The following is a 25671-nucleotide window of genomic DNA, read 5'->3' on the forward strand; positions in this document are numbered from 1 at the left end:
GGCAACAATTTACTTTCAGCCATATGCTCTGAACTGCAGCAGTTGAGGACTTGACTGTCAGGTGGCTCAGAGATCCGTGCTGCAAAGGCCAGGCGAGCAGCTGGTACGGTAACCTCAGCAGCCAACACCAAGACAATGACTGAAAAACAGGCTTGGTTTAACTGGGACAGTCGAAGTTCCTCATCGAGTCAGTGCAGGGAGAGGAGCAGCGATGTGGTGTGAACCCTGGGCAGGCAGCAACCCCTGTGAGCAAACACCAGCCCCTAGCAGCACACAGATGGAGTCTCCAATGTCCTACCCCACCGGCACTGATTTGAGGCATGTGATGAGGGCTGGAGACTAGCAACAAAGAGTAACACTTACTGAGAATTATCAACCAGGCAAGTGGCAAAGAAGATATTAAGAAAAAAAAAAAAGGAGAAATAAAATCAAACTGAATGCACAATGCTCTGTATAATCAGTGATCACACAGCATTGTTCTTGCCCTGTACCTAAAACCCTGGCTTGCACAGGCACGGCATTAAAGCTCTTTGCTTAATGTTCTCATTCAGGTTATTCATACTAACTGTGCCACGTGAAGATTTGCATATGCTCCATAAACCTTAATACCCTTTTTAAGACCTATTATACCAAGCAGGAGGCCATTTCTGAAGCTGAAATGGATTTTCAGAACAATATAAAGATAAAAATGTTTTCTGGCCCCTGATTTTTAAACCTTCGGGTAAAACTAAATCATTTCACAGTGCTGCTTATATTCCATATTGAAGTATATACAAATACCAGACACTCCAGAACATTATGCCTGAATCCAAAGAGAGAAGTTATCTTGCTGTACAAATAAAAGTTGTAATCACTGTTCACAAAAAGCTCTCAGCTTGCTGCTTTAAAGTTATTCAATTTTTTTTTTTTTCTGCTGTACTGACTTCATAAGAGAAGCAAATTCACTATTTCACAACATAATTACAGTAACCTGCAGCCAAGTAAGGAACATCACAAATCACAGAATCAGTTGATCCCAAGAATTCACAAACAGCACAATGTATTGGTTCCACTCATTCAATCCACATCATTGCCAAACAAAAGCTTAATTACTAAAGTCAATATTTCACATATGCCATACTTCCCCTTTACGACTGAAACTATAATTTCCCTGGAACAGTTTACTTTTATCATTTTCCTTATTCACTTATGTGATTGTAGCAAAATTTGTACAGATGTCTGCTCTACGCAGGGTAGGACACAACACTGGCATTAAAATATCAGGTGTAGCTATGGGTCAAATGTAAATAGCAATTAAATACTAAACAAATAAATTAAACCAGCAGTAAAGCACACAACTTCCTTTCCTAAAAATGAGCTTTAAAACTAACTGCAAATCTAGAGCGCATGACTTTCCACTACCCCTTTTCCCTGTCCTCAGCCAATGTGTCTTCACACAACAGCCAACTTTCCTCTGGAAGTACTCCTCCATAAATAACCTCCAATGCTTCACAAAACTGTCCCTCATTTTTAAACCTCCTCCCCTCTGAGCTAATTCCCAGGTTTTCCCTTTCAACTAGTCAGAAGCTTTCACCCTTCATTACGGCAGAGATTTATCAGTGTCTGTATAATGCACAGTTAAGTTCATGGAGCCCTCTGCAGCACTTACGTGGTTGTCTATGGAGTCCTGCTGCAGGCACGGAGCAGAGCTGAAGGAATCATACAAGCCATCAGCTGCCCTTCTGAGATACCACCATGGGAGCTACAGAGAGCACACACACATACCTAGACATAGCCAAATAAGTGAAAACAGATGATTTTGGCTCTTTATTTTTTGTGGGCTTTCTTAAAATTTTATGGATCAAGAGCAAATAAATCTAGTCTCACCTTAGAAGCATGAGGAAAAGAAAAGGAAGGCATACAGCACAGTAGCTGGGTTCTAGACATGAGCAAGAGTAGCACTGGAAGTTAAAAAAAAAAAAAAAAGAAAAAGGATTTAAATGGAAGATTAAATCTAGGTTAAGTCAAAATTTAATTTAAGGTTGTATTTTAATTAATCAAGTCAACATTTTAGAAGAAATCCTTCACTCAGAGGGTGGTGAGGCCCTGGCACAGGTTGCCCAAAGAAGCTGTGGATGCCCCATCCCTGGAGGTGTCCAAGGCCAGGCTGGATGGGGCTTTGGACAACCTGGGCTGGTGGGAGGTGTCCCTGCCCACGGTTGGGGGTTGAACTGGATGGGCTTTAATGTCCCTTCCAACCCAAATCATTCTGTGATTTCATGATAAAGTCAGTGCTGAAATAGGAGTTGATGTTACAGACAGAGAAAATGCAGATTTGATGAAAGGAAGTAAAGAAGGCATGCAAAGACTGATTCACAGCCACCAGAACAGTGAAAATAGAAGCCTTTGAGTAGACTAGTTCATTCAAAGAGGAGATGCAACAGCAGAAAGGAAGGCAGCTGCAGATAAACTACTACAAATCCTTTGCAAATAAAGTTAATTAGAATGGACTTCAGACATAGGAAAACACATTAAGGTGTTAAAAAAAAAAAAAAAAAAAAAAAAAAAAAAAAACACCACACTTGATAATTAACAATCTTGTTGACTAAGAGCCAAATTGAGACTGTGGTACCAGTGTGGCTCTCAACACACATGCTAACTTCACACCCTGAAGAGAGAGCGAACAACATACAGGGAAGGTGAACTGGGAAGTCTTTTAGTAGGTCTGTGACACAGCCAGTGCACTAAACCAGGAAACATCTCCAATACAGAAAGCTCATTTATTTCCCTGCAAGAAAAAGAAACTGTCAAAGCATTCCTTTTTGCAATTTTGTCATAGAATTATGGTTTGGGTTGGAAGGGACCTTTAAGATCATACCGTTCTAGCCTCCTTGCATGGGCAGGGACACCTTCCACCAGACCAGGTTGCCCAAAGCCCCATCCAGCCTGGCCTTGAACACCTCCAGGGATGGGACATCCACAGCTTCTCTGGGCAGCTTGTGCCAGTGCCTCACCACCCTGAGTGAAGAATTTCTTCCTAAAATCTAATCTAAATCTCCCCCCTTTTAGTTTAAAACCAATATCCCTTGTCCTATCACCACACACCCTGGTGAAGAGTTTTCTTCCCCATCAAAGAGCTTCTCCCCATCTTCTTATCATGCTGCATCTTAAAAGCATTTATGCTTCTTGGCAACGTTATTCCTACTGAAAGGTTTTGCAGGAACCTCACTGCTCAGATATTAGAAATCTTCCAATCTCCAGTTTAACATCTTCATAATCAACCATAACAGTATGATCTCTTCAATTTCTTCTGAAGGCAATCAATGAACATTTAGAGTTATCTGGTACCCATTGCTACATTACTTTCAGCAATTTGCTGAGTAAAGACTTGCATCATACATAATTGGCGATACCAGGAAGTCACCAGGATAATTGTGTTATACAGAATGGCCCTATACATAAAGAAAAGCTGCAGAGGTGCTAGAAGGGTCTGCAAAATTTCTATGTTGGGGGGCAAAAACAGCTTCTCAGCAACTGATTTCCTTTTACAGAAGCCAGTGAGAGCTTCAGCACTTTCAGAAAGAATAAAATACCATCTCTAATAAAGCAATCTCTCAACTCAAACAGGTGTTTGCATTTCTTAATCATCATGAAATGCTTCAAAACTTAGAGGCCTTAATAATATTAATGACATGCAGCCCCTGCTGTTTGAAATACAACAGAAATAATATGTTGGAAACAGGAAGTCTCAAAGGACAACTTTTTAGGTATGGCTACAACCAGTAAAGCTCACTTGTTAATGGTATTAAATGCAAAATGCACTGAATCATTAAACATCTGATGGATCTTCTTAGAACAATGTTTCAGTCTCGTTTTCAGAAGATGATTCTTTACATTACCAGCACTAATTCCAGCTGGTCAAAACAACTGTGGATTCTTTTTCTTTCTTTCCAATTAAAAAAATATTCCCCAACTTCTGTAGGAAGTTCAACATCTGGAAAAAAATAGTGTAAAAATACATAGAAACATTTCAGCAGTTTTCTATGCATTTGTTCCCATCACAAAATATCAACTGTGGACCAAGAGGAGGAAATACAATATATTGCTGAGCCTTACTGCTTTATAAGGAACACAGGACAGTTGGGAAGCTAGCAAGAAAGGGAAAAAAAAAGTGCATACGAAAGTGCAACTACAACGCCTGACACCTCATCAACATCTCCATATTGACATAAAACAATTGGGGGTCAGGGAAGTGTCAGAAAAATCAGCTTCCACCAGGAAAAGAAAAAATGTGCTTAGGTTAGAAAACGAATTCTACCAACTCTGCTGTTGTAGCCTCGATCAATATCAACTGAACTGACCAGTAGGAGCTTAAAAGCCCAAGCTGGAGCATTGGAGGTAGGGGCACGTGGGTCAAACAAATGCCCACAGTCATTCCCAGCAGAGCTCTCTTCAACAAGACACTGCACAATTTTGCTGTCCCCAGGAAAACCAGCAAGATCAGGATCCACAGGAGCACTCCAGTGATTGCTGTACTGCTGTCTCCAGGAGTACAGGTGACTCCATAAAATCTATTCATATCACTGTGAGGTAAAGAAGAAGTTTGAAGGCTTAGCAAGTATTCTGGTAGTGCATACATGCTGGGAAGAATGTAGACCAAACGCAACACTCTTTTAACCACACACAGAGGGGAAATGGGCACAATCTATCCTACAGCTGACTTCTGGGTAGATCTAACAGTCCTGCCTTCAGCAATTATTTGACTGAAATTCAGCAATGTACTTGTCTGAAAATCTAAAATTCTGCAGCAATTTTATTCCCTGGAACAATACCTTCCACCTTTCCAGCCAGATCTCCTCCCCTTCTGCCTTGCACAGTCATATCCACAAAGGCATCAATTATTATGCCTATTAGTCATACAAGTTATTTCATTTATAGCTTAAGGCCAGTATTCAGAGGACCCAGCAAGAGAACTGCTTGCTCTGTTTATCCTCGATGCTACAGCATTCAAAATAAGCATCCAGCAGCAATATCCTATTGTTAGCACACAGACATTCAGCAAACAAACGGAAATATCCTCAACAACTTCACAAATTAGCCTTCCATGGTCTCGAGTCATATGCTCCCAATTTGCTTGTGCCTTACTGATATATAAAGTATTGCAAGTAAAATTAGCAGCCTAAATCATTTCATTAATCTAAGTATTGTTAGTTTACACAGCCTGTCATGGAGAAATACAATAGAGACAACAAATGCTAATTAATTTAAAACAGCTCAAGGCTCTAGAATTCAGAAAACCAAGTTTTGAGGTTTAAGCAGTTCTTGTCAGCAATCTGCCTAAAAGACTTTTGTAAGTTGCTTTCCCCCCACCACCACCACTCTTTGCTAATTATAGGATTCCTTCCTGCTCAAATAGATCCTGTCATTTAAAAGGAATCATAGGAGTTGAGTATTTACAGTTCTCAAGTAAACCCAACAGTCTTTAGAAGTCTATCAGAAGCAAATTCTATGCACCTAAGTGAAAAGCTGCTAAAGTTCAACCTACAATTACAACAATATCCTCAGTGTACCATGACTATGACATTTCGGCTATCCAGCTTTCAAAAAAGCAGTGTTAAAGCAAAATGAATATAACAGAGAGATACATGCCTTGTAGTAGGACTTGCATAGATATGACATTGCTGACCCTCCAGCAAACTGGTCAGTAAATCTAAATATAATTATCAAGAACGCTGCATGATGTAGTACCAGGATAAAGTCTAGGTTCTCCATGTCTCTTTTGCCAGTATGAATACAGAATTTTGTTCACCAAATCCCCCAATACTAGATCTAGAGGAAACTTAATTAAAACGGTAGTAGATCAGTTTAAAACAGACTGAAAGAATATTTTTACAGCTGTACTGAGCTTCAGGAACTTGCTGTTCTAAAGGACTGTGGAGGCAGACAGCACCAGTAAGGTCAAGAAGTGTTTACACAGAAGATGGTCAAAAGATGCTTGGGATAGTACTAGAGGAAATAGGCAGGACTGTATCCTCTTAACATCCTTAATGAGATAACTACATAAACTGAGTAGTAAAAGGCAACTCATGTGCTCCTGTAAGTAACACGTCATGATCTCAGTGAGAGGATAGTGGGCTAGTTGGAACACTGATTTGGCCCAGCACGGAATTTCTTATATTCTTATGTTCCTATAAAAGCTGAATTAACTACCTGACTGTTTCAGCCTATAAATTTTAAATTCGTTTTAGACAGTCTTGCTGCTTTTAATTCTCACTTTTTCCCAATCCAATTCATCATTTCTCTCACGCAAATTCTGATATTACCAGAAGATCTGAGCAACTGTAACGCGAACGACAGAGACATGGGAACCACCGAAGTTGTGCTTTACTAATCAGTGTTTCACTAATAAATATGAAGAATAAGGAAGATGATACATAAGACTGAATTGCATTTTTGCTTTATCATATTGCTGAATGACAAATCCTGATTTCAAAAGCATATTAAATGTGATAGGAAATCTTGACAGCATATTTATCTTTTTCTCTAAAAAATTAGAAGCCAAGAAATAAATCAGCAGTTGTACTTGCATTCAATTTCTTAGTTGCACATTACCAGTTACTGTGTGTATGGTATGTAACACTTCTAATGCACCGTAAAACAGCAGTACCTTTCAAGACGCGTAGACAGAGAAGCATTTTTTATGCTACACAAGGCAAAAAAAAAAAAATATCTGGATTAGGACTGCATTTTTATTATTTAAAAAAGTCAGAGCCCCATCTCCTTTGACTTCAGTGCTAAATTTCAAAAACTGAGCAAAAAGGCACCATAAGCAACAAGCCCAACTGGAATGATAACATGAGCAAAATCTGAGCCAAAATAGAGACCTCCTTTGCTAGGCAAAGTTCTCATTCCAACATTTTTTTCTCTAATTCGGTTAGTACTTCTAAGACTATTTATAATTGGAAAGATTAGATACCAAAAATATGACAGCTCCAGAGAGCTGGGAAGATATATGCGTGTTTAGGAACAAGAATAAAGTTCTTCAGTAACAACCATAAAAGGATGTTGTACATGGCAGGTCTAGTTTCAACAAGCAAGAGTCTGGATGTTCCTGCTGAAAACTATACTTACAAAGTTGCATGCATCTTTTTCTAGAGGTTGGAAAGGATGTTACCAGTATTGAAGAACAGTTCTTTTCAAGAGTAATCTCTAGCTAAAAAAATAAATAAATAAATAAATAGCATTTCAAGTTCAGTGGGCTATATAGCTCCCCCACGTCTCTCCCAAACTCAGAGGAGTATTTTTCTTTCCTGCCTGCCCCAAATCCCTTGACTGGCATCAGACTGTGTCTTTCAAAAAGCTTTGCCTGTCTGCTCTGGTCAGCTCTTTCAGCCAGCCCATCTGTGGTGTCAGTTCTCTTGATACCACTAAAGAATCCATGAAGGGACAGGAAAAAAAAGAAAAGATTATCTGAAATAAAACAGATCCTTTACAGTCCATTTACAGTCACACCCACTCATTTAATCATTCCAGAGATAGCACAACAAGCTTCTTAAACTACAAAACTCACTGTAAGGAAACCACAGAACAGTGGAAAATTGGTCACTCCTCAGTTAGTCAAGTCTCGGTCTGTGTGCTCACTGCGTATTTTCTACAAGCAAGAGATACTGAAATACTAGGAAAAGGCATTCTATTGCAGACATACAAGAATCAGTGATATACTATAGCATTAAAGAAATTTCAGACAATTTTAGGACAGCTTGATACTTTTATGAGAGGTGAATTACTGTAGAATCGTATACAGAATGAGCCGTTCTTGGGACAACTTGACGTTCTGCAATCCATCAGTAACCGAGCTTCATAAACCTCTCACTGTACATGGACACTGATGTAATCATAGAACTCTAATAAAAGCACTGACACTCCAAAAAAAAAAAAAAAAATGTTTTGAGCCACAAACTCTTTTTTTTTTCTACCTTAATCTATCCCTTTACGACTAATAAAAAACACATGAACAATTTCTGGAAGTTGCTTTTCAGCTTTCATTATCTCAAATGATAAGCAGCAAATTCTTACCTAGGAGGAGGCTTCTGCAAAAGCTGTAAACTGTTGAGAGAGACTCTAGATACATGTGCGAAATAAAAGCTATCAATATTTTTTGACAAACAAAGCTTTGCCTAGCACGCTAGGGATAAGTATGATTTCCTCTACCTGTACCTTCCCAAATATTTTCTGAGATGAACTCCCAGTCAAATTGCTGTGTGACCTTATTTTCAATGTTCTTCATGCATTTTTACAACACTCACGCTTCAGCAGTATTTAACATTATCACTCCCAGCAGTCAAGGTTGTTTGTATAACATGTTATTTGCCGAGAACCTGTTACTTGAAAGAAAGACCTCTCCTGTCTGCACAGCAGATATGTAGGTGGAGAAAAGGAGCCTTGCTGAGAGAGAGTGGCAGGCGCCAATAAATATTGCAGTAAGAACAGAGCTGAAAATGCATGGGGCATCCTTCACCAAGGAATGACAGCACACTAGTCCTCTGCATATAGTTCCAACTAATTTGCTGCAGGACTGCTCATAAAGATCCCGTAACTGCCGTGAACCTAGCTGCAGGCAGATCTACCCCAGACTCATGCTATCATGCACAGGACACACATGTTTCTAGCGCTGTTTAATAGCTGAAGTAAGATGCAAAGGCTGCATCAATACAGCACTTCAAAGGCAACCCTCAAAGATCAGTGGAATAGGGCTCTGCGAGGAGAAACGCCAAGAGCCACACTATAAATAGCGTGTCTGGATATACCTAACCATGTCTTAACTTCACACTGCCTTATGAGCTGCTGAATGTCCTTAAGTGACACAATCTAACATACCGAGCTGGTTGGAAAAAAGTACCTGGAGCCAAACTGTTAATAATTAACTCCCAAGGCTCCACAGGTGTCCCTGGTCCTGTTCGATTTTATATCTCAGACACTATCCTACAGATGCTTCTTTCATTCACAGACAACACAAAGCTCAGAACGATGTTGTAGTCCCTTGGAGCAGACTATAGGCTCCAAAACTTTGGCAGTATTTCAAAGGCATGTGTGTATGCAGAAACAAGCAAATGAAGTATTATTATTGGAATGTGATGTCTAAAACACCTATGAAACTTGCACTATTCAAGAAATCAGATGTTTTGTTCAGAATTCTTGAAATAAATAATTGAGAACTAAACATAAACACACTGCATTAAGTAGGTTGCACTGTTTCTTGGCATTTTTTTCCTCTGATGTGTTTACACTGCTGTTCGATACAGAAAGACCTCACCCTCATTGCACATACAGGCACCACTCCAAGTCAACTGATAAATGAGTTAGTGGAATCAGATTCAAGCACTTATGTCCTTTTCATTGTGCTCTACTAGAAAAATAAGACTGGGAAAACAATACTAAAGCAACAGTAACTTTGGTTTCTGCACCTCAGAAGGAAAAAATACAAAGCCATATACCAACCAATATCAAACCAGAACCACCAGCTCTCCTCTCCCCACAACATACATATGAAAGAGTTTTTCTAGAGAATTAGAGGAAACTAGAGATGCACATCATATCAGTTTTAAAACAAACAAACAAAAAACAAAAAAATAAAAGAGGGTTTGAATATTTTTGCTCTTTTGCCCAAATCCTTTATTTCTGTAAGAGCAGATTTGGGAGCTGTGATCACCTCACAGAAAAAAATAAAAAGAAATAAATAAAACTAAACCTTCCCTCATTTTCAACTGTGCGCAGGTCCAAGTCTTTTTTTCTTTTCTTTTCTTTTTTTTTTTAAATAATTGGTCCACCTAACACTCTAATATATTTGAGTCACAAAAAAATCCACATCCACCACGTATTTTAAATATTTACTTAGTTTTATGCTTCAGTTTACTTCTACACAACATAGCAGTACCACAACAGCAACATATCAGACAAAAAATATTTAATTAAGCCTGCAGACATTAAAATCAATACTGTGCAAATGAAAATACATTGCTGCTAACTCATATGAACCAGTGCCGTTCAGCTGCATACCCACATCTAACGTGACAGTTAAATACATCCTTTTGAGTTAACATTACAGGAAATAAAACAGCAGTTTTAATCACACTATTTAATTTAGATACACTTTTTTACTGTGTTCAGATTCAAAACCCATATTTTCTTCATTCCCAGTAACTTTTAACCTTCGACAGTTACACTAAAAGTAAAGTTCAACTTCCCTAGACAGTCAGTGTAAGCTGAGAAAACTATCTTGGAAAGAAGAACTGTTTTCCACAGAGGAAACTTGAAGTAGTTACCTAGTCATCTGCTCTAGGCAACATGCTCTGTGGTTTCTGCTTGAGCACAGGGCTGGACCAGATGACCTCCAGAGGTCCCTGCTGACCTCAACCATCCTATTATTCTGTGATCTAAAAGCTACAGGCAATTGCAACACTGAAGTAGACCGAATCCAACAAAATAAATCCTTTGTATTTATTTATTTATTTTAAACCTTCACGCACTGGTTATACAACTGAAAACTGCCCAAATTTTGTCCTTCATAAAGCACTGTGGGCTACCACTCGCAGTGCAAAATGTGCTACAGCACTAAACAAGAGGGTTCCTGCTCCAGCACATGATCTTAGGTAAAAGGATGAATTCACATAGTTCATAACAACTTGTACATAAACTTGTATGGACATCTGCAGATTTCTTCTGCCTTTTAAAACACTTAACTAGAGCAGTTACCACAAAAAGATGACATCATGAACAGGGAACCTGATGTTCTTATGCTTACTTTTAAAAAAACAAGAAAAAAAGTTAACATGAATTGAAGAGTTTAATCAGGAGAAATATTAAGAATGGAGCAAGTTTGCAAATATTTTGTCAATAGACCAAGCTCTAAGTACACCATGAGTTAATATGGGGAAAAATGAATAAATAAAAAAGCATGTTACTCCTCTGTGTAAGGGAAACAACTTCTATTTGTGTCATCTTCCAAATTATCAATATGCCTGCAAGTACAACATAACTCTTTTGCCTGTGTGTTAAAATTTTTGTACCAAAATTTAACCACCAGATTCTCTTTGGCTAAATCTGTTATTTCTCTGGCATTTTGTTTCAAAAAATAAATAAATGTATGCGTTCAAAAGGTATGTACACCTGTGTGATTAATAGATTGTCCAAAGAACTTCAAAGAAATATTGCTCACCTAAAAAGCAAAACGAAACAAAGATTAGGACCTGAGGCCAGAAAAGGCTATACTTACTCTTTATTCCTGCTCTTAATGCATGGCTGGTAAAGAACTTTGACAGCATTCCAGGTCCCCACTGCTCCAGAGTTAGGCAGGAAAGTATCTCCAAACAGCGTAAAAACACTGTGGGAGGAGGAACTTCCTAAAGACTCCACCAGCAATGTGTCAGAATTTAAAAGCCATATCTGTAAATGAAGAAATAATTTATTTTACTTAGGATCAGAGTAAAGGAAGAAATTGAAATTGATGTCATCCTAACTCTGATGTGCCATGAACAGCTGATATGAAAGCCACATTCTGACAGTTCCTAAGAAAGCGTTAACAAACATGCTGACATTTTACTTTCACTATTACTTATCACAGCCTGCTCAGCCTCTGGAGAAGAAAAACAGGAGTTAATAAAACCGACGCCTGATACATCACAGTCACTAATAAGATTTATTTATTTATTTTAAGGAATTAGTAGAGCATATGGTGTTGAATGACTGAGTGCTTAAGACAGGAAATTGAAAGGCTGCCCACTGGAAGTGCCAACAAGTAAGGATTTTTAGAAAACATATAGTTATGACCAGGTAGGACTAAGACATGCAAAGAAAAAGATAGCAATTAATGTGGTCTAAAAGTAAAGCTGGAATGTACAGAAGGCTGTAACAGAGCCTCACCTGGAAAATAAAATTTAATGAAATATGATCAGGGGAGTGGTGTTCTTCACCAGTAGTTGCTCACAGCAGTTCATGGGAAATTTACTGGGGAGAATTTTGAGAAATCTGAACTATTTGCATCACTTTATTGATTTCATCTAACATTTGTGTGATTGTGTATTAGTGTTCCAAGCTGGATTCAGGGCTTTGATGCTTTTAAGCACTGCACAAAAAAAGTCAGGCTTCTCCTTTATTCATAGCCCAGAGTAGCGAAGTGATCTGAGTTACCAATGGAAATTAATTTTTACAAGTCCTGAGCCAATATAAAATGCTTGTGTATGAAATATTTATCACAGAAAACAGATTTTACGCAGTGCTGCTCACTAGACCATAATCTTTTGTTTCTTGTGACCTAATCAACTTCAAGTAAAACAAGTTGCCTGATGCCAGGTAACAGACATATGACATTCCCCATGAAGGGAAAAAGCCACTGTTTAACAGGACACACAGTACATGTCATACATGTCACAGTTTATCAGAGCCCAAGGCTCAGCACAGCACAGTGAAAGCTCTGTGAACAAGGAAAGAGATGTAGAGATAAAGATGTTTTGGAGGGAATAACCACTTGAGCATATGCACCCGAATGATGACAAGCAACTGCACTTAGCTTAGCGAGTGGCTGTTTTGATTTTGTTCTGGTAATTCACAGAACACATTCACAGCCTGAACTGCAAAATGTACCTCACTAGCTAGGGCCATTACACACGGTGCTTTAAGCTGAGTGTTGAAGATGTGTTGGAAAAAATGTTGATGAAACAGACATGTCCTATACACATGGGTCAGTACCACCACCTCACTTAGCTTTAATTAAACCAAGTTCCTTAATTTTGAAATTGTTAACAGCTTCCTTTGAAGGAGCCTCCTGGGATGCTTTTCAGAAGGTGACTGTCCTTAAAACGAGTCTAGGGAACAATGTAGTTACAGCTGTCAAAATTTTTCTGTAGCTTGCTTTAGAGAAAGCAATTAATCCATTTAATTGTATTCAAGCCATCCGATTTTGTATGTATGAAGTCATCCTGAAAGTACTTAGTCACTAGTGGCGTTCCCCAGGGCTCGGTGCTGGGGCCGGTCCTCTTTAATATCTTCATCAATGATCTGGACGAGGGCATCGAGTGCACCCTCAGTAAGTTCGCAGATGACACCAAGTTAGGTGCGTGTGTCGATCTGCTTGAGGGTAGGAAAGCTCTGCAGGAGGATCTAGATAGGCTGCACCGATGGGCTGAGGTCAACTGCATGAAGTTCAACAAGGCCAAGTGCCGGGTCCTGCACCTGGGGCGCAATAACCCCAAGCAGAGCTACAGGCTGGGAGAGGAATGGTTGGAAAGCTGCCAGGCAGAGAAGAACCTGGGAGTGATGGTGGATAGTCGGCTGAATATGAGCCAGCAGTGTGCTCAGGTGGCCAAGAAGGCCAACGGCATCCTGGCTTGTATCAGGAACAGTGTGACCAGCAGGGCAAGGGAGGTGATCGTCCCCCTGTACTCGGCTCTGGTGAGGCCGCACCTCGAGTACTGTGTTCAGTTTTGGGCCCCTCGCTACAAGAAGGACATCGAGGTGCTCGAGCGGGTGCAGAGAAGGGCGACAAAGCTGGTGAGGGGCCTGGAGAACAAGTCCTACGAGGAGCGGCTGAGGGAGCTGGGCTTGTTCAGCCTGGAGAAGAGGAGGCTCAGGGGCGACCTTATCGCTCTCTATGGGTACCTCAAGGGAGGCTGTAGCGAGGTGGGGGTTGGCCTGTTCTCCCACGTGCCTGGTGACAGGACGAGGGGGAATGGGCTTAAGTTGAGCCAGGGGAGTTTTAGGTTGGATGTTAGGAAGAACTTCTTCACTGAAAGGGTTGTGAGGCACTGGAACAGGCTGCCCAGGGAAGTGGTGGAGTCACCATCCCTGGAAGTCTTCAAAAGACGTTTAGATGTAGAGCTTAGGGATATGGTTTAGTGGAGGGCTGTTAGTGTTAGGTCAGAGGTTGGACTCGATGACCTTGAGGTCTCTTCCAACCTAGAAAATTCTGTGATTCTGTGATACTTCCCATATCACAAGTGTTGATATGTAACTTTTGACAGTAGCATTCTAACGCTTGTTCGGAGTATGTCCTTGTCTGAACTGCAGTCTAACAGACCTTTATTAGTAATTTAGGTACTCGTTATCTCACATCTTGATTGCTTCAATGACCTCTTCTCCAGACTTGGCAAATACAAACTTGTTCTGCTCAGGCCCTCTAAGACATGGTCCATGAATCTGTGTCTGACAGACAGGTCTTTCAATTTTGTCATATTTATTTTCTTGGATTATCTTCCCACTCCTTTCCCTCTCACTGCTGAATTTGACTCCAAAAAACAACTTTGATTCATTACTGAAAGACAGGAGTTAGTATTTAGCTACTCCAAACTTTACCACAACATTTTACATTTCGTGCCTATACGTGGTTAAAAGAAAATATCTCTGGATATACCAAGTACTAAAGTAATTCCAGACTCAAATTCCCATCCATCTTAGAAGTTTGAGGAATTATCTGTTATTAGCTAAATATAAACCTTAACCAAGTTTAACAGCATTAGAACATCATGTATAATTGGCTATTATTTTTTGCTCTTCACTTTGCAATGTAATTTAATGACTACATTAGTAGTTCTTGCTGACCTAAGAAAGTATTTGTGAAAGATGCTAGAAAATTTGATGAACTTGTAGTGATTACAGATAAGAAACACTGGAGCAAGAAAAATGAGATATATACTACAAAGTCAAAATTAAAGCTTTTTATATTTTTCTGAGTAGAAAACATTGTTATTTCTGTGTGTCCTGATTTTTGGCTGGGACAGAGTACCTGTTTTGCTGCTGTGTTTTGGATTTAGGATGAAAATAATGCTGATAACACACCAATGTTTTAATTGCTGCAGAGCAGTGCTTGCACAGAGCCAAGAATTTTCCTGCTCCTTGTGCTGCCCCACCAGCGAGGAGGCTTGGGGTGCACCAGGAGCTGTGAGGGGACACGGCCAGGGCAGGGGGCCCAGGCTGGCCAAAAGGATGGCCCACACCTGGTGGTGTCCTGCTCAGCAGCAAAAGCTGGGGGAAAGAAGGAGTGGTGGAGCACTTGTGTTGGAGTGATGGCATTTGTTTTCCCAAGAAACCATTACCCGTGATGAACCCTGCTTTCCTGGAAGTGGCTGAACATGTGCTGGCCACTGGGAAGTATTAAACAGATTCCCTATTTTGCCTTGCTTGTGAACACAGCTTTTGCTTTACCTCCAAACTGCCTTTATCTCAACCAACGAGCTTTCTCACCTGTAGCTTTCTGATTTCTCTTCCCCAAGCCACTAGGGGAGAGTGAGCAAGCTGCTGGATAGAGCATAGCTGCCTGCCAGAGTTAAACGACAACACTGTGCTGTTTGTGGTTCATCTGCGGTATTTTCACTACTCTACACATCAGAAAGTTTCTGCATGTACATTTGCTTACATTAAAAAAAAAAAAAAAAAAAAAGGAAAGCTTCTTATATGAACTGAACTGTCCAGAACTACTTCAACACAAGAAATTGAATTAATTCTTCTTCACACATACAATCATGAACAGCATAAATAACGTGTTTTATGAGATGAAATTCATACGTTAATTTTTTTTTAAGATAAAAAACTTACCAGAATATAGATCTTTCCATCATCCCCTTTTATGGTGAATCTAAATGTGCTTTTAGCAGATGACAATTCCATAAGACACTGAGCAACCATGCTCTGTACAAACTGAGACCTGTTTAAGAATTAAGCACATATTATTTGTTTTAATAACAATTACATTGTTGAAGTCATTCATACCAATGCAGTGCAAGTATATGAGAAACTCCATATTGTAAATTCCACCACATCCCATAATCACTTTTTATAGAGAAATGTAGCTTCTTTATCTTTGTCTCTCCCCCAGCCAGAGCACTTATTTCCTGCAACACAATCTTTTAATACATTTTTTAAAACAGATCAGCAGACTAAATTGCTCCAAATCCTTTACTTTGACTGACAACAAATGTCAAATGCTGAGTAAAAGCTTTTCCCTATTATATCTTACACATGCAAACACAGCAAAGTTCAGAACAATGCACATATTTTGAATATAATTCACAAAAGACCCGTGACTAATGCATAATAGAAGACAGCTAGATCAAATTCTGTACCATCTTAGTCTTAACTTCAAATTGAATTACTTGAAAATTCAAAAACCCCACAATTAAACACTGCAAGTTTTACTTAACTTTATGTCATGTAGCCTTCCATTTCCATAACTTGACACCACATGCCATGAAAACTTAAAATGCTTGTGTTTTTTTTTTTTAGCTATTTATTTTGGATTATTGTCAGAATAGAGGGACACTGCAACAAACTGTGTACAATCTCTCTTGATGTTATAAACATTCAAACAGAAAAACAATTATATGAGTGAATACAGGCTGCAGTATCTTTCAAATGCTTAAGTCTGTGAATATGTAAAATTTGATAGCACTTCTTTATTATACTTAATTAGTGAATTAAGTGAATTTTCCTACATTTCTAGCATCCTTTCCAAAATGTAAAGCTAAGCAAGTTATCTGATTTTTTTTTTTTTACCTTGGTATTGTGCTGAAACTTTCCTCCGATGGTTGTACAATCACCTCTGTGACATAGTATTTAATAGTATCTGAAACGACAAACACGTTTAAGTACAACAGAAAAACAAACTTTTTAAAATTAAGCTGTAAATCACTGTATCACTATACTATAATTTTTCGTTCAGCATTCAATTAAGAGGTTCAGCAGGTGATCAAATTCCTGCTTTGGTATGTGGGAGGAGAAGCAACCATGAACAGAAAACATACATTACACCAAAAGAAAACTGCTCTGAGCTAATTACATGATCAGCAATTCGTCATTCATATTGATCCCTGTTTAACACTAGGAACAATCAACTTGAAACAAAGTAAGCAACAGCCAAACCACTTGGACTGAAATGTTTTATGTATTAATGCTTGCTGGTGCCAATTAACTCTTGCCCAGTATGCACTGCTACGAAGCCAAACCTGAAAGATGAATTGAAAGAACTTTCCTAAAGTACTGAGATCAGCATAGCTTACGTAAGTATTTTAGTACCCTCTGCTGCTCAGTAATGCTGCAGTGAATCACAAGAGACAGTTTTAATAACACACAGCACACACAAGGGAATAATTTTCTTCTTTGCTCAAAGAGTAGAATAGAACCTCTTCCCCAAAATTGCACTAACTTAACAGTAATATACAAACCATACATTCCAAATTTCAATGCAAGTGTTCCCCAAAAGCTCCACTAAGACATCCTTTTAGTACTAAATGGAAGAGGTTCAGAATTTAGTTCAGAATTTAATCTTCATCGATAAAGTCGGGTCAAAGATTATCACACTGAAGCTCTGGGTCCAGGCTAAAACACCGCCTAACTGGAGAGCAAGCAGAACAGGTCAAGTATGCAGAATAATAAATTCATTCCACTAAGCCTTAACATGTGAACATCAAAAAAGGATTCATCAATTCCATAAATTTTAAGGGTAAAGGGGATTGACCTATTTGACCTCTGTCTGCACACACCATTAAAACCGGATGAAAGCAAGCTTTTCAGAAAGACACTTAATCCTATTACACAGATTCCAAAGGCTTGGCAGTCCCACCCCTTGTCCAGATAAGTATTATACTTTTTTAATTATCCTCACTGTTAGGAAATTATATGTTACCTCAAAGCTTAATACTAGTCTGCTCCATGCTGTGCCTAGATCTAAGAGACAGGAGAAAAAGAAGCCAGGCCGGTCATACTAGCTCTCCAGCTATTATCTTGAGCAAGGAATTGGTTCCGTTGCTGAATGGGCTTTGGAAATTGAGGGGATGTTTGCTTGCAGAGAGGTAGAAGGTAGGAATTCCCAAAAAAAAAAAAAAAAAAAAAAAAAAAAAAAAAAAAAAAAAAAAAGCCTACGAGCATGTAGCAATAGTTGGGTGATCTGGGCAAAGCCAGGGCTGGCTTCCACAGCTACACCATCTCAATCCAGTTTCATCTGCAAGGCACTGATATCTTTGCTTATAAGAAAGCACCAAAGCATGACAGTCAAACCTGCTCTCTAGTCTCTTCTCATAGAAATGCTTCTGTCTAGATTTCGCTATACATCTCTGATTAATTTGTGCCTGTTCTTTGAACTCTCTGTAAATTTCCTAAACTACCAATGAAATATGCTCGAAACAACTGACAAGCTATCTAACTTCAGCAATGCACAAAGTCCAGGACAATTCCTTTGCATGTCTACACGCTATTTCCCTTTTCCCATTTCCTGCAATCACATCAACTACTGGTTGCTAAAGGCTTAGGTGAAGGCATTTATTCACGACAATCTGTAAAGCTCTTTTCCAGCCCCTGTTTTTGCAGTATTACAGTTTGCTTTGTGGGGTTTCCAACACATTACCTTAAAAGTGGTTTTCTCAAAGCCTGTACTTTTTAGATCTCTGTACAGGATAATCGGAACCTTCTGTAACCGTCTTCTGTCGCCCTCCTGACTTATTTCTGAAACAGGCTTTGCATTTTCTTTAGTTTTTATATTCTCTGAACTGAGCTGGACTCACACTGTTGCAGTAGAGCAGACAGAGAATGAAAGAAAGAACCCTGCTAGTAACAGCCTTATCATTGCTTCTCTCCTGTTAATAACTGCATTTTAAAGACCATCAGAGACTTATCTTTAGACTACTTCAGGTAAGCCCTAATAACTCTATATAATGACAGCTTTTAAACCAATAATCTCATAATTTCATCATTAGTTGATGAGAAATATTACATGTTTCTTTGATAAGATTTCCTTTCCATGAAACCAGACTGGCTGTTAGTAATGGTATCTTTAGCTTCTAGTTCTTTGCTGACCAAGTTCTGAATTAACCTTCCCATTATTCAGTGGGAACGATAGCAAAATAAACAACCTGTAACTTTTGAGGTCTCCTTTATTACTGGGTTTCCTAATAAACTGGAATCTTTCTTCCTGTCTTCCAAAGCTTTGCAACTAATATGCCAGAGAAACTAGGATGAGGAAAATCTCCATGGTAAATCATTTTCAAGGTCTAACAGTGAAAGCAATCTCATCTATTCCAGAAGAGAATAACACAAACACACAGGAATCAGCCCTGCATTTTTCTGTTAAACTGTTTTTCTCCAGTGCTTTTAACCTTCAGTGCTCATTGGCTGAAGCAGTCAAGTCCAGTTTAGTCTGTACATGCCATACCTGATGATATTGTTTCTCCCAGCATGGTCTTGCAGCGCTTACAAAATACTCTGGTATTTTCTTTTGATTTCTGTAGGATAAAGAAATGTCATTTAAATGTTGCTCAGTTATTCTGAAAAAGGAACGAAAAAGAAACTTTAACATACTCTCCAGAGTATATAGTTTACATTGTACTTTAGTTTGCTATCTTTAAATTTACGTATACAAAGATGTGCATTGACTATTACAGCCTTCTACATGCTTGCAAGTTTCACATTAATCTTAAAATCTGGCAATATTACTGATCACACAGCACAGCCTTTAATAGATAACAGGAGAATCTCATAATACCAAGTGACAAAGTGATGAAGTAAATTCAACTTTGATAAGGGCAAAATAATGCATACAAGAAATATTGCTAAATATATACACAAAATATTATGCTGTAATGTGACTAACACCACTCAGGAAAAAGTTCTAGTCACTGTGGACAGGTTTATAGGAATCCCACTTCAGCAAAAAGCAGAAAAGGTCCCCAGAGTATGCAGAGTTACTAGGAAAGAATTAAAGAACATAACATACGATATTCCAGAAAGGTGTGATGGATTCACTTCTCAAACAATCCCTCTCCTTCAATTCAAGTCAAAAATGTACTGAAAACAATTAATTGTAAGAAGTACAGAACAGTTCCCATATGTGGGCTGAATGCACATAATAGGAGAAAGCATGAAAGGCAGAAAACTGAGTGTCATCACTGAGATGTATAAAGCCACAAACATTGAGGAAAAGCTGAACAGTGGAAAGTTATCTAATAGTCATTAACTCATGTTGTGAAATTATAATCTGGTTTGAATCAAACAATAAGAAGGGACAAGGCACAATAAGGCACAACATAGCTCAGTCCTCACCACAGGAAAATATCTTTTATGCAACAAGTATACATATGTTCAAAAAAAGTCTTCAAAAACTCTGAGAACAATATTCATCAAGAATACAAAAATACAAAAATCATGGATAATAACACCTCATTAGACAATTCTCTACACCTGCAGAAACAACCCTCAATACATGCTGTACTGTTACACATCTACTACTGCCCATTGAAAAAGATTTCATTTCTGGATCAACCTGTGATCTGACCTAGTAACACTCCTATTAATTCCAGTGTTCATACTTAAATTCAGTATCAGGAGAAAGATACAAGCACAATTCCTGCTTTAACACAAAGCAGGAACTCCAGAACTGGTTCTGTGTTGGGTTATTAACCTGGCTGTACTTCGGTATGGCTGTGGTCTGGAAGCAACACATTCAAGCAAACACAATGATGTTCCTGACTTAATAAACCCTTCTGAAACTTAAAATCCCGGGAACATAATAAGAAGACAAACCAGATTTTAACTTGTGGTCTTTGTATAAACAACTTTATAGTGCATAAACATACCCATATGTAGTTAACTATTAATCTTATAGGCTTGATAAAGTCCAGACAAATCACTATCAACTTAAGAAATCATACAGCAATGTAAGTCTACAAAAATATCTAAATTTAGCATAAATTAAACTAGTTTAGGGGAAGAACTCTGCATTTGCCTTTTTCTGTGACCTGTGCAAAAGAGAGCCACAGTTCTCATAGATTCACAAAATCATCTAGGTTGGAAGAGACCTCCAAGATTACTGAGTCCAACCTCTGACCTAACACTAACAAGTCCTCCACTAAACCATATCCCTAAGCTCTACATCTAAACGTCTTTTAAAGACTTCCAGGGATGGTGACTCCACCACTTCCCTGGGCAGCCTGTTCCAGTGTCTAACAACCCTTTCGGTAAAGAAGTTCTTCCTAACATCCAACCTAAAACTCCCCTGGCTCAACTTAAGCCCATTCCCCCTCGTCCTGTCACCTGGCATGTGGGAGAACAGGCCAACCCCCACCTCGCTACAGTCCCCTTTAAGGTATCTGTAAAGAGCGATAAGGTCGCCCCTGAGCCTCCTCTTCTCCAGGCTGAACAAGCCCAGCTCCCTCAGCCGCTCCTCGTAGGACTTGTTCTCCAGGCCCCTCACCAGCTTTGTCGCCCTTCTCTAGACCCGCTCAAGCACCTCGATGTCCTTCTTGTAGCGAGGGGCCCAAAACTGAACACAGTACTCGAGCTGCAGCCTCACCAGAGCCAAGTACAGGGGACGATCATTTCCCTAGCCCTTTGGCCACACTGTTTCTTATACAAGCCAGGAGGCTGTTGGGCCTTCTTGGCAACCTGAGCACACTGCTGGCTCAAAATTTGAGCTGTCTCCTTCGAGCCGGAATCGAACCAGCGACCTAAGGATTCCTGCAGGCAGCACCTCTACAGTCCTCCACTCTACCAGCTGAGCTATCGAAGGGACCTGCCTGCTGATTTGAGTGAATACATGTGCACTTCCTGGGGAGTACAGATTTTACTCACCACCACCATCATACTCTTCAATATTCAATTTTTAAAATGTGATGCCAGATAGCTCTGTTGGACTAACATCCAGAACACAAAGTGGTGCCCTGTGACCTATCACATCACAAAATAATAATAATAATAATAATAATAAAGAGCTACATAAAATATATGCAATAGTCCTAGGGACACTTTTCATCGTACAAAGGCAAGTTTTGAGGTGTGTCCACTACAGGTTGTCTTCAGAACCTGGATCAGGGACTTTCAGACTATACAGGCTTCCAAGTTCAATTACCCATGTCAACACTGAATAATGCATCATTATTTAATCAATTCCAATTCAGGGGCCTTGGGGGACACGTGGTCTGTGATTAGAGCAGCGATGCTCTGTGGAGAGGTGTCAGTACTTCCTGCCTTAGTGAGAGTGGAGAGGTATACAAAGGAGACAGATGACTTATACTCACCAATCTGGCTCATTAAGTTATGCTTAGTCTAACAGTACACATTAAAATAGCAAAAGACAGAAAAAAAAAAAAAAAACAAAATAAACCAGACAATGGTAGCTAACCAAACATGGGTTATTAATGAGATGGTACAGAACAATGGGCAAATATAATTTCTGAATGCATGAGCAACTGAATTGCTGATAAGGGTAATAATAGAATATAACTACCCAGAATTAGCAATGTGATTATTTCCATAATGTATCTGAGTGTTAAAAAGTTGGAAAACAGTTTGGAAAACTCTTACAAAAATATTTTCCGGAAAATAAATATATATTAGAAAGGAAAAGAGATACAGAATTGCAATTCTTAGTATGTTTAATTTAATAAGAAGGCAGCAAAGAGTCACGATGATTAATCACTGAAACAGCTTATCAAGGAAAATGATAAAGTTTCCATCATTTGAAGTACTAATCAGTACTGGACATCTTTCTCAGAGTCATGCTATAGGTCAATCAGAAATGAAGGATTTGATGCTAGTAATGCCTATCAAGAGTTCTCTAACTTGTACTATGCAAATGCCAAAATGAACAGGAAGAACTGCTGTAGCTCCATAAAAAATAAGAAGTGGCTCACAGAATCTGAACTTGTGATCAGAAAGTCCTGATTCTCTGCTCTCTCTCTCTCAAACTAAGTACATTGTGATGGCAAATTTCCCATCCCCACAAAACAGGAATCAAAGTAAAAGCTCAAGGGAGAGCCCTACAGCCTCTGTGAAGGCTTCAGAGAGCTACATCTTCCCTTGTTACAGAGATCAGAAAAAAACATCTGGTTCATATATATACAGTTATCCCATTTCCTGCCCTCAAACATATGCAGTAAAATTACTTGCTTAATGGGAAGAGCAAGGATAAAGAAACTTTTTTTGTAAAAACCAGTATTTGAGGATGATACAAATACTGCACAGTGTGTATATACAGTACTTCTTTGAAAGCTACAACTTCAATGTTTTTTTCTGACTACAGTTACAGGTGCTAGCTGGGAACTGGGCAGTACTGTACCTATAAAACACCACTAACTCATTGTATCATACTTCAACAGAAAACGTGACAGTTTTAGCCAGACTAATTAAGTCAATACATCTATTTGACAACTTACAGCTGCTGGCAATCTGCAGATGGAGGTGGATCACCAGCCTAGTATTTTCTGTTTCTGTTCCTAAGGATCCCTATGGCATCAGGGAAAATATTTTCCCCAAGAGATACTATTAGGATGCTGCAGAACCATGTGACATTTAAAAACTATGTTACATTGGAAGACTAATAGATGTGAGAAATATGTTTGCAATGGAAGGATGCTGTCTTGGTCCCACAGGAGGCTGCAAGAGTTTGTTTAAGCTTCTCTGGTATATTCCTGCTATTTTGGTCAGTTGCAAACACTTTCCAAAGAACTGCAATGCAATTAAAAAAGAACTTTCGTATTGGGGTAGACTGCAACAATATTCTCTAAAATGAGAACATTTATGCCAATAGCAATCTATCTTGCCTGTAACTTTCTATTACTCTCATATAATGGAAGAATTTTCTGTTTCAGTATGAGTGTTTTTTTTCCTTATTAGTCCAGCTTCTGCTTGATCTTACAGTTCTGCTCATTTGCTTGGCAATCGAATGATGCTAGAAATAAGCAAACACAGAAATTAGAATTCAGCACAAGTGTGAAAGATGTAGAAAGAAGGATCTGACACAAACAAGGAAAGAATTCTCAACTTCAGGACAAATTTAAGAAAGCAAATGTGAAAATCCATCATATTAAACTAGCATTGTGTGTCTCTGACAGAAAATGGCCTCCTCCCACGTTCCAATGTTCCACTCTTATCCTGGTTTGACCCATATCTCAAAAACATTTTTGTCCCATATCCCAAAAACATTTTTGTCCCACATCCTTTTCATCATGTTTCTGCCTCAGAAACAACCCTTCCTTGGCCCTTCCCTTTAAATCAATTCTCTCAAATTTAAAAAGCGTGTTGGGCAGACCACTGCACTTTCCTTGGGCTGCAATATGAATTCCATGCACCCTGCCTCTTCCCATCTTTGTTCCCATTGTTCTCTGGTCTCTTTTGACACTATTAAAATGTGAGATAATTAATTTTGGGGACCTGCGGCAGAAGGCATTGTCCTCTTGGAAATTCAGAATCTTCTACTCAGCTGCCTTCTTAAGAATACTTAGAAGAAATAACTTCAATTGTCAAATAACTCCAAGAGTTAATCCAGATTAATCTCCTTTTCCCGTGCTGGTATCCCTTCAGGATATCAGTTCTTACATTCCCCTCCCCAGCCTCTGCTTTTCAAAGAACAATGGAACACAAAACCAAAGAGACCACAGCTGCAAGACTTGCAGACACGGACAGCAGGACAGAACTGTTCCCCAAACAGATGGCTCGCTTGGACGCATCACACCAGCAACAATTGAACTGCTAGAATCCTGGTGATTTAACTGGGGATAATACAAATCCCTGATGATGGTAAACAGCAGCAGCGAACTAGAATTAGGGCCTCCGGTGTTACTCTCAGCAGATTAAAAGTTTGATGTTGGGAATCTCTACACAGCAAGTCATCAGCTGTTAGACACAGACATTGTCAAGTCAGCAATGGTTCCCGTAACTGCTGAAGGATTTCAACAACCAGGTTTAATACGTGGTATGGTGAAAACAAAGATGATATCTGCAGGACCAATCTTTGTCAGCATAATTACAGACAAGCTGTACATTAGCAGAAAAGATTTTATGAAAATGCCAGCTTTGATGAAATAAGCTTATGGATGCTGTTCTGGTGGAAGAAGTTGTAGCTCCAACTTTTATACAAGTGCTAGATTTCCAAGATGAGGAAAGCACTGCATTTTATTTCCTCATCCCACTATTGAAACATCAGCGTTCCTATTATTTTTTTCCCCCAACACATTTTGATGTTTCTAAGCCAAATGTTAGCCCTAATCCTAGAGACTCAGATGGATATAATCTTCTCCTTTAGAACACTTTAGAAAAGTCATCATCAACAGTTATAGCCTGGGGTGGCAGGTCTCTTTCACTAGGCAGAGCAGTCAAACTCAATCTCCTTAGTCTATTCTTAGAATATGAAAGCCACATCTGAACCCAAAACACATTCTGATTTTCCAAGTCTTTCTGAAGTTTAAAAAAATAAAATAAAAAGAGTCTTTTGATCGTAATTATGGTTATGTATCCAGTAATATTTTGAGAGAAAAAAAGCAGTGTTTCTCCAGTTTCCCCCTTGTTATTTGTTCCACTGCCCCTTGACAAATGCCTAACCTATTACAGTTACAATCATAATAAATGCTGATTTACTATACTCAGGATATTTTGAGGGGGAAACACTTGGTTTCAGAACTATATCATTAAACATTTTTTAATTCAGTTTATAAGGAAAAGATTTTCTTGCATATCTAGGTCAACATCAAGACATGGTACATGCTTTAGAAAACAGCTTAGAATATTTTCTGGCTTCTATGCAGACGAATGTCAACAACTCTTTATGACCTTCAAAACATCCCCATAATACATGTAAGCTAAATGAGCCAGTGACAAAAAGGCATTTTACAAGGAAAAAGTCCAAATACATTCCTGTAAGAATTATTAGAACAAACTACT

The 25671-nt window shown here is 38.9% G+C and overlaps 1 protein-coding gene and 1 non-coding gene across 2 annotated transcripts in view; both read right to left on the minus strand.

Annotated features, from left to right (window-relative positions):
• The window catches only part of UBE3D (ubiquitin protein ligase E3D), an 81661-nt gene that overhangs the window by 48644 nt on the left and 7346 nt on the right, over positions 1 to 25671 (minus strand). The window contains exons 5-8 of the mRNA XM_032183483.1: positions 19172 to 19241; positions 16522 to 16591; positions 15565 to 15673; positions 11252 to 11421 (exon numbers count right to left, since the gene is read on the minus strand). Of these exons, the coding sequence (XP_032039374.1) occupies positions 11252 to 11421; positions 15565 to 15673; positions 16522 to 16591; positions 19172 to 19241 (419 nt within the window). The remainder of the gene's footprint in view (positions 1 to 11251; positions 11422 to 15564; positions 15674 to 16521; positions 16592 to 19171; positions 19242 to 25671) is intronic.
• Positions 21434 to 21523, minus strand: TRNAY-GUA. The gene is given in 2 exon segments: positions 21434 to 21469; positions 21487 to 21523. It is a non-coding gene; the product is annotated as a tRNA-Tyr (tRNA).

The sequence above is a fragment of the Aythya fuligula genome, chromosome 3 (assembly GCF_009819795.1).
Source record: "Aythya fuligula isolate bAytFul2 chromosome 3, bAytFul2.pri, whole genome shotgun sequence".
In the NCBI taxonomy this organism is placed as follows: domain Eukaryota; kingdom Metazoa; phylum Chordata; class Aves; order Anseriformes; family Anatidae; genus Aythya; species Aythya fuligula.